The 9821-nt window shown below is 51.7% G+C and overlaps 1 protein-coding gene across 1 annotated transcript in view; it reads right to left on the minus strand.

Moving 5' to 3' along the window:
- Window positions 1–9620, minus strand: part of PEX5 (peroxisomal biogenesis factor 5) — a 22124-nt gene extending 12504 nt beyond the window's left edge. Inside the window, exons 1-6 of the mRNA XM_018553226.1 lie at window positions 9566–9620; window positions 9056–9188; window positions 6398–6511; window positions 5156–5255; window positions 3656–3746; window positions 2019–2138 (exon numbers count right to left, since the gene is read on the minus strand). Of these exons, the coding sequence (XP_018408728.1) occupies window positions 2019–2138; window positions 3656–3746; window positions 5156–5255; window positions 6398–6511; window positions 9056–9122 (492 nt within the window). The 5' untranslated portion in view covers window positions 9123–9188; window positions 9566–9620. The remainder of the gene's footprint in view (window positions 1–2018; window positions 2139–3655; window positions 3747–5155; window positions 5256–6397; window positions 6512–9055; window positions 9189–9565) is intronic.
- Window positions 9621–9821: the final 201 nt, after the last annotated feature.

Below are 9821 nucleotides of genomic sequence, written 5' to 3' on the forward strand. Positions count from 1 at the left end.
CCCCCCCAGCTGTGGTGCAACCACAAATCCCATCATGCACCTGCCTCTGGGAGTCATGCCTATGGCGGTCAGAGTCTAGCGATGCCTAATAGTACTTGTAGTTCCACAACAGCTGGAGGGCCGGAGTTCACCTGCCCCGGTATGCAGTATAACAGACCAAAAAGGAGCAAATAATAGAAGCTGATTGTTGGAGTTTACATACACTCTAACCCAACCCCGAATGCCAACCTTTAAAATCCCCTCGCTCTCCCAGTATATCTAATTATCTGTAAATATAACCTCCTCCTCCGCCGATTCTTTCCCTGCGCTTTGAGTGCGGCCATTACAGGGCTTGGCCAGTGTGAACTTTGCTCTGTTTACATTAAGATTGTTTGTGTCTGCACTATACCCGCAGACAGCGAGGGAGAACAAGTAAGGTATTGACTCCACATATCAGTCTGATGTAAGGTCTTCACTGGAAGGAGCCATAGGTGACCACTTCTATATCGCCGTGCACTTAGGTAATCCGTCACTCTAAAATGTAACCCTAAACCCCATTGGACCTGCACCCTTAAAATCCAACCTCCAGCACTATATCTAAGCTCCAAAACTTAACACTGAGGGCCCAGAAACTCAACACTAACCTGGACGCCAACCTAAACGGCGGACCCGAATCATCAGCACCCAAAGTACTGAAACATGAATGCAGCTCCAATTCTGCGTAGAGTGCAATGGTGAACTGCTCTGTATAGACTTTAGGAAAAAAAGGGCCAGTGCTACTGAGCCTGGCTTCACTTTAAACTGATTTTGCTTTCCAATACAACTTAAACCAGGTCCACTCCAGGCCAGGGGGGAGGTCCACTCCAGGCCAGGGGGGAGGTCCACTCCAGGCCAGGGGGCGGAGAGATAACAATTGCGTTATTGTGTGATTATTAAGTTTGAAGTGGAACTCCAGCCCAATGTTTCCTATTTTAGTTCCAGGCAGAGCTGAGAAAAGCTGAAACCTCTGCCAGGCTCTTCCTGCTATGTGATCCTTGGGGAGATTTCCCCTCACCGTTACCAGGAACGACAAGGGAGGGCAAATATAAGGGGAGATCCCGCTATGCACATGGCCCACTTCTTTGAAGTGAAGGCCGCTCAGCCGATCACAGGGTGCAACTACATTGTGGGGTGTAAATAAGGGAACGGAGCATATTTGTGAACAGTATTAGAAGATCTTTTCTAGAAGTTAAAGCTGAACTCCAACCAAACAGCTCAGATACATGACAGATCTTCTACCTGCCAGAGGGTGACACTACCTTCCATAGCCTGGAGCCCTGCAGGCACCTCTGTGTCACTGCCCCGCCCCCTGTCTGCTCACTGATCATAGGGGTATCACTACACCATGAAATTCTAGGTTCTTTCCTCTGTCTGTACACAACCTAAGCACCTCCTCCATGCAGCTCCCTGTACCTGAAACATGTCAGCATGACTATGCAATACAAGACAGCCTCCCATTCTATCAGTTGACTATAAGGCGCTCATCAAAGTAATTATATTGGCAAAAATTGGCGAATTTAGTGTTTTTTTTAATGAATATCATCATTCTAAAGTCTGTTTTTAGGTTTGCTTGGAGTTCTGCTTTGACTTATATTTAAAGCTGACTTGACTTGAGAGACAACTAGCCACAGAAGACATTCAGCACCGGCCATACACCTATCAATCCGATTGTTTCATTATTATACACAACCAGAAATTATTATTATTCTCCAAAATCCATTTCCCGGCTTTGAAATAAAGACGAGAACCATCGGATGGGTGATGCCCATGGGCCCACAATGGCCATGAGAAGGCACGGGGCGCGCCCACATCCCGGTCGGTGGTCTACTTTTGCACGTTGACCACTGGCGGCTCCTGTAAACCATTGGTGGCGCATCAAACCACTGATCACTTGATAGTATGACGAAAAACTTTGAAGCAACTGATACGTGTATGGCCAACGTAACCAATGTCCGCACATCTCTCTCCACCTAACCCCTCACCCAGCAACTCAGCACTACCTGTTCCTTTACAAACTGTTCTGACCACTGCTCTGCCTGGGAGGCCGCCTGGGACGTATCGCCTGGAGCCTGAGAGAGGGACACGTCCCCATCTCCTATCTTCCTCACAAATTGTAAGAACTAACAGAGGAAGAGAGAGAGAGACATGGAGACTGTGAAATGGGAGGCAAAGACAAGACAGGTCATCTGTTACAACATAAATTACTGTAGGAAGCCTCTCAAAGCCCAACTCCGGGTTATTTTATTTAAATATCCCCCTGGGCCCCCCGAAAAAACAAATCTCAAGCCAAAAATGTTCCCTGCAGTACCGCCTCTTTGCCACAAGATGTCCTCAGTCTTCCGGGTCGCATGACGTCCACCATCACTTCCATCCTCTGGAACTCTTTACCCCAACCTGTCTGTCTGCCTCCCACCTTGACTGCCTTTAGGCGATCCCTTAAGACTCATCTCTTCAGGGAAGCCTATCCCGCCTCAACCTAACCACTGAACCATCACGTTCCCAAACAATTCATCCCCACACAGCTCCCTCCTCATGTATCACTGGCCCCTCCCTTTTAGATTGTAAGCCCTCAGGGGCAGGGCCCTCCTTACCATCTTGTCTTGAATTGTATTGTGATTGTAATGTCTTCCTTATATTGTAATCGCTCGATAAATCGTTGGCGCTATATAAATCCTGTATAATAATAAATCACTCAACTTCTAAGACTAAGGAAGGAGTGATCGCAGGGTGTCATGGCCCCGCCCACTGCGAATGCCATCCTACACTCACAGTGTATTGATGCAAAGAGGAGCACAGGTGTCATCACATTGCACCATTCTCTGCATCATCCAGGGTCACCCATTGATGGGAGAAGATCAAAGAGAAAGAGGACCAATCACATGACCGACCAAAAGACAAAAAAAAAAGTAGGGGGGTGTAACCCAGGGTTGGGCTTTAAGTGCATCTAAAGCCAAAACTCTTTTCGTTTTGGATTGAGCGGGGAAGGGTTAGACCCTCCATCAGGTTTGTATTGCTACCTGTGTCTCTTTGGGGAGAGTCACCCTCCTGGTGGCCACTGTCACAGAGTGACGGAAGTTTAACGTTTTATAGGAGGTGACAACTGTCCAAGAGAGGAATTCCATCACTCCGGGACAGGAAAAGATAGACTGATAGGGATTCCAACTCTTCCCTATTCCATCCAAATAGAAGAAAAGGTTTTGGCTTTACATAGACTTTGATTTGAGGCGCATGCTGTATATCACAGATAAATCAGAACTCGGGGGGGGGGGGTATAGTGTTTAAGGCCCCATTCACAGTGAGCGATTTATCGAGCGATTTTTGCAGCGATATCGCTCATATTTCCACGCGATATCGCTCTATGTAGCTTCTCCAATCCATTTCAATTGAGCTGTTCACATCTCGCCGCTCAATATCGCTCAATATCGCTCAAAGCTCGTCGCTCCTACATGACCCGATTTCGAGCCATATTGCTCCTGATTGCATACGGCCCAATAGGAAAAAGTCGCGCGATGTCGCTCAAAATCGTGCAATTTTCATGTCGCTCAATGTGAATGGGGCCTAAAGGGCAGAAAGATACAACATTGAATCCCGACAAGGGTAGGACGGGCACAGAAGATCATCCCGGTCCATTGTCTACCTGACTGTTGGCCAGTTTGGGGTCGGTGACTTTGGACAGAAGGGATTTGGCCTCTCTCTGCAGCTCGTCCTCAGGCTGGTACTCCTGACACCTATAGGGGAAGAATCAAAAACTTCAGACCAAAAACATATTTTAGAGCTCAACTTAAATTTGATCAAGTTTTGTGAAGTTTTGTGCATCAGGTCGATGGAAATAAATTTTTTAAAGGGCAAGTTCATCTTTTAATAAAAAAATGAACAAGTGAATTACCTCAAAACACCAACCCCAAGCAACCCAGCCCACCCTCAGGTCCCCATGCACCAGCCAGTGTAAAGACACAGAGACTGTGTAGCATCATGAGGCTTGCAATGACTAGTGTCACTGGCCAGTGCGGTCAGGTGACTACACTGACCAATCAGAATCTTTTCTTTCTTTCGGTATTCTGTCCTGAAGGAAAGAAGAAGAGATTCTCATGCGACTGCACTGGTCCATGCCGTCGGGAGCAGTATGATGTTACACAGCCCCAACGTTTTCAACAGTCTGGATTGTTACACCAGTTGGCATGGGTGGTGGAGGAGAGTGTACACAGCAGGGACCGGGGTGGGTAGGGAAGGTGTTAGGAGTTAGTTCACCTTTTAATTTTTTATAAAAAGATGAACTTGCCCTTTAAAAGGAGAACTATGAGGTGAGTGCTTTTCACTCACCTCATAGTTCTAGCCGACCTGTGACAATGAGACTGTCTGAGGTCGGCTCAGTAGAGCGGCAGGTGAGCGAACACATACCGGCGTTCGCTCACCTCTCGCCGTGACAGGGGAGGGGCTGGATTCCCTGCTCCGATCTGCCAGCGCTGACTGGCGGAACGGACGGGGGAGGGTACAGCTGGCTCTGCCTCTAGATAGGCAGAGCCAACTGTCAGTCACGCAGCTGGGCGGATCCAGACAGAATTGTCGGGATCCGTTTCAGCTGCGGCGTCTCAGTATATAGAGAGCTGTAGCTCGCGGTATACTGAGCTTAGGGTAACGGGAGGACGCTAGTTTGTGTCCTCCCGTTACCCTAAGGAGAACTATGGGGAAAAGCCCTGACCCCATAGTTCTCCTTTAAGGGTAGGCATTCCACACTTCCTGGTCGTTAGTGGCTACGTTATCTCTCCATGCCTTTGTGGAGCTCAGAGCGTAGCCACCAAGCTGCTTTCTCTCATGTAGAACTATAGGCTAGGACAAATTGCATGATGGGACTTGGGTGGTGCCATGCACGGGTGCACAGTCCAGCAGGGGTGACTATATGAAAATCACCGAATTGAGTCTTGTTCAATACTGAGAGGCAATCGCTCCTTGTTCATATACACACACACAATCTACTGCTAGACTTCAGATCAAAGTGACCATAACAACCAATCAGCAGGCTGCTTCTCCTTTGCCTTGCAGGTTACAGAACCAGAAGAAGAATCTGATTGGCTGTCATAGATAACACACAAAACTCTTTCAGCCACACTGGTCATCATACGCCCAGTTATGACCTCACCATTTCTCTGCCATGGCTCCCTCCGTCTCCCCCAGCCACAGCTTCTCCTCGGACTGCTGCAGGTACTCCTCGGCCCAGCGGGAGGGCGACGACATGGGGTCTTCATCCACAGAAAGAAAAATAAAACGTGAATTCGAGTTTGCACAAAGTTTATAACTGAAGTCTGGATCGGGTGGTGAAGGGTTAGAGGCTCAGGCAGGTCACTACATTGGTCCGTGTCCCCCTTTGAGGAGACTTCCGCCCACTTCCTGTCCCAACCCTTACTTATTGTCTTCATATCTAAAACAAATAAATGAAATGTGTCTGCGGAGATTCTCATGTGTCCGGGTCCTCGTATATCTAGCGGTCAGTAACAGTCAATTGTTACCGCTTCCTCTCTCGTATCCGTCCCCCCGGTACGGACCAGAGAGATGAGCCAGGAGGGGCCGAGGGTCTGGCGAGTATATATTCTGTATTCCGGCCCCTAGACCCCCCCAAAAAAAAAGATCTTCACCCTCCTGAGGGGCCGGGGTAACCCCACTACAAGGGGTCATTTTTAGATTTCCTGGAGTTATTCTTCACACCACTAACAGTGCGTTCCAGCGTGATTCCAGCTCCCTGCGTTCCGGGATGGGGCGTGGCGGTGCATTGAAGTCAGTGGCACCACAGCCACATACACCGCCCTGCATCAGAATGCGCGGCACATCAATGCTTGCGTTCTGGTCCAGCGCGTCAGAAAAAAAAGCTGCGTGTGCTATTTTTCCGGATTGCACTGGACCTTGATGTGCCATGCGTTCCTGTGCGGGCGATAGCACTGCGGGCAGAGGGGCGTGGCTGAGGTGCCATTGACCTCAATGTACCGCCACACCCCCTACCGCCCCAGAACGCAGGGGGGGGGGATTTAGTATGCAAACAGTGAAAGGTGAAGCAGCTAAATAGGCTTGCCTCTCTGTCACTCTGCCTTCCCCTCCCATCCGCATTTTCCTTCTTATTGCACGAGAGCTGCAACACACCTGACTGACTCCTTGTGCTGCTTCTCTCACTACCAGTCTGAGCTCTGCTGTACAGGGACTGCAAGAAGCTGATACCAGGTCACATCCACGTACTTAGCCTCCTCCCCCCCACCCCTCCTTAGACAGGGCCATATGGAGCTTCAATCAGAGGGAGGAAGTCTCAAAGCAATGTGCATGGAAATCCCTGCCAGGTTACAGATAGCGATGGGTGACAGTCACTGAGGGTTAGCGGATAGCCACAGTCACTCACCTGCTTGGTCAGTGAACTCTCGGGTCCAGTCCTCCTCTTCCGCGGCCTCCGGTTCTTGTTGCAGGAACTCTTCTGTCCAGTTTTCAGACAAAGCCAGGTCTGCCACCCCGGGGGCTTCACACAGAGAAAGGTCGGGGGGATCTGTTAGTCAGCTGACAACTACAGTTGGCCATACATTCTGCAATCAGACTAAAGGCTGTGTAAGGTCAGGTCTCTTTGCTGGCTGTGTGTAGCCGGGTGGAAGGCCAGGTCTCTTTGCTGGCTGTGTGTAGCCGGATGTGAAGTCAGGCCTCTTTGCTGGTCGTGTGTAGCCGGGTGTAAGGTCAGGCCTCTATGCTGGCTGTGTGTAGCCGGGGGTAAAGGTCAGGTCTCTATGCTGGCTGTGTGTAGCCGGGGGTAAAGGTCAGGTCTCTATGCTGGCTGTGTGTAGCCGGGGGTAAAGGTCAGGTCTCTATGCTGGCTGTGTGTAGCCGGGGGTAAAGGTCAGGTCTCTATGCTGGCTGTGTGTAGCCGGGGGTAAAGGTCAGGTCTCTATGCTGGCTGTGTGTAGCCGGGGGTAAAGGTCAGGTCTCTATGCTGGCTGTGTGTAGCCGGGGGTAAAGGTCAGGTCTCTATGCTGGCTGTGTGTAGCCGGGGGTAAAGGTCAGGTCTCTATGCTGGCTGTGTGTAGCCGGGGGTAAAGGTCAGGTCTCTATGCTGGCTGTGTGTAGCCGGGGGTAAAGGTCAGGTCTCTATGCTGGCTGTGTGTAGCCGGGGGTAAAGGTCAGGTCTCTATGCTGGCTGTGTGTAGCCGGGGGTAAAGGTCAGGTCTCTATGCTGGCTGTGTGTAGCCGGGGGTAAAGGTCAGGTCTCTATGCTGGCTGTGTGTAGCCGGGGGTAAAGGTCAGGTCTCTATGCTGGCTGTGTGTAGCCGGGGGTAAAGGTCAGGTCTCTATGCTGGCTGTGTGTAGCCGGGGGTAAAGGTCAGGTCTCTATGCTGGCTGTGTGTAGCCGGGGGTAAAGGTCAGGTCTCTATGCTGGCTGTGTGTAGCCGGGGGTAAAGGTCAGGTCTCTATGCTGGCTGTGTGTAGCCGGGGGTAAAGGTCAGGTCTCTATGCTGGCTGTGTGTAGCCGGGGGTAAAGGTCAGGTCTCTATGCTGGCTGTGTGTAGCCGGGGGTAAAGGTCAGGTCTCTATGCTGGCTGTGTGTAGCCGGGGGTAAAGGTCAGGTCTCTATGCTGGCTGTGTGTAGCCGGGGGTAAAGGTCAGGTCTCTATGCTGGCTGTGTGTAGCCGGGGGTAAAGGTCAGGTCTCTATGCTGGCTGTGTGTAGCCGGGGGTAAAGGTCAGGTCTCTATGCTGGCTGTGTGTAGCCGGGGGTAAAGGTCAGGTCTCTATGCTGGCTGTGTGTAGCCGGGGGTAAAGGTCAGGTCTCTATGCTGGCTGTGTGTAGCCGGGGGTAAAGGTCAGGTCTCTATGCTGGCTGTGTGTAGCCGGGGGTAAAGGTCAGGTCTCTATGCTGGCTGTGTGTAGCCGGGGGTAAAGGTCAGGTCTCTATGCTGGCTGTGTGTAGCCGGGGGTAAAGGTCAGGTCTCTATGCTGGCTGTGTGTAGCCGGGGGTAAAGGTCAGGTCTCTATGCTGGCTGTGTGTAGCCGGGGGTAAAGGTCAGGTCTCTATGCTGGCTGTGTGTAGCCGGGGGTAAAGGTCAGGTCTCTATGCTGGCTGTGTGTAGCCGGGGGTAAAGGTCAGGTCTCTATGCTGGCTGTGTGTAGCCGGGGGTAAAGGTCAGGTCTCTATGCTGGCTGTGTGTAGCCGGGTGTAAGGTTAGGTCTCTATGCTGGCCGTGTGTAGCCGGGTGTAAGATCAGGCCTCTATGCTGGCTGTGTGTAGCCGGGTGTAAGGTCAGGTCTCTTTGCTGGCTGTGTGTAGCCGGATGTGAAGTCAGGCCTCTTTGCTGGTCGTGTGTAGCCGGGTGTAAGGTCAGGCCTCTTTGCTGGCTGTGTGTAGCCGGGTGTAAGGTCAGGCCTCTTTGCTGGCTGTGTGTAGCCGGGTGTAAGGTACGGTCTCTTTGCTGGCTGTGTGTAGCCGGGGGTAAGGTCAGGTCTCTTTGCTGGCTGTGTGTAGCCGGGTGTAAGGTCAGGTCTCTATGCTGGCTGTGTGTAGCCGGGTGTAAGGTCAGGCCTCTTTGCTGGCTGTGTGTAGCTGGGTGTAAGGTCAGGTCTCTTTGCTGGCTGTGTGTAGCCGGGTGTAAGGTCAGGCCTCTATGCTGGCTGTGTGTAGAGGGGTGTAAGGTCAGGTCTCTATGCTGGCTGTGTGTAGCCGGGTGTAAGGTTAGGTCTCTATGCTGGCTGTGTGTAAGGTCAGGCCTCTATGCTGGCAGGGGTGTAAGGTCAGGTCTCTATGCTGGCTGTGTGTAGCCGGGTGTAAGGTCAGGTCTCTTTGCTGGCTGTGTGTAAGGTCAGGCCTCTATGCTGGCTGTGTGTAGCCGGGTGTGAGGTCAGGCCTCTTTGCTGGCTGTGTAGCCGGGTGTAAGGTCAGGCCTCTATGCTGGCTGTGTGTAGCTGGGTGTGAGGTCAGGCCTCTATGCTGGCTGTGTGTAGCCGGGTGTAAGGTCAGGCCTCTATGCTGGCTGTGTGTAGCCGGGGGACACAAAAGGGCCCGTTGTACCCAATGCACTCACCTCGCAGGGGCTGCGGGCGGAAGCTGCTCTGTTCAATCTGCTGCATCTCTGCAAGGAGGCCGTCCATCTTGAAGGTGTGGGGGGCGCGGGTGTGCAAAGACGGAGCACGGGAGTGGAGGAACTCGGACACGAGCTGGGGACACATACAGGGAAAGTGACACGAGGGGGTCACAGAATATAAAATGAAAGTAATCAAACAATGTCAGGAAGTATGAACACACAATATAGCTGCCACGGCAACAACCAATGACATGACGACGTGCCAGTGAGGGGAGAGAAGCGACGCCATCTCCATGTGCTCAGCTCATTGTGGTCGCTCTTCCCCTTCATCCCTGTGTTATCAACTTATAAAGCAGCCACATCCCTCCAGCTGTGGTGGAACTACAAATTCCATCATGCTTCTGGGGGTCATGCCTGTGGCTGGCAGAGCCTTGCAATGTCTCATGGGACTTGTAGTTCTACAACAGCTGGAGGGCCGAGGTTCCCTTCCCCCGTATACATTTTGCTCACCTCATCTTCTGTCGCTTCTCCGAGAGGCTTTGAGATCTACAATGAAAGAAGAAGAATGTAAAAAAGAAAGGGGGGCATGGTAGCCCCTCCTCCCGCAGCCCCTTGTCCTGGGTGAAGTGTCCGGTCAGTTTCATGAGTGGGTTGGATCCTCCACACTCCGCGTCCACCAGTCCCCGCATGGCCATGGCTGCGAGCTGTAAGACAGAAAGACATGAGAAGCGGCAGGACGGACATCACACCCCTCCCCCACACAATG

Source organism: Nanorana parkeri, unplaced genomic scaffold, assembly GCF_000935625.1.
Source record: "Nanorana parkeri isolate BGI_ZX_2015 unplaced genomic scaffold, ASM93562v1 scaffold113, whole genome shotgun sequence".
Classification (NCBI taxonomy): Eukaryota; Metazoa; Chordata; class Amphibia; order Anura; family Dicroglossidae; genus Nanorana; species Nanorana parkeri.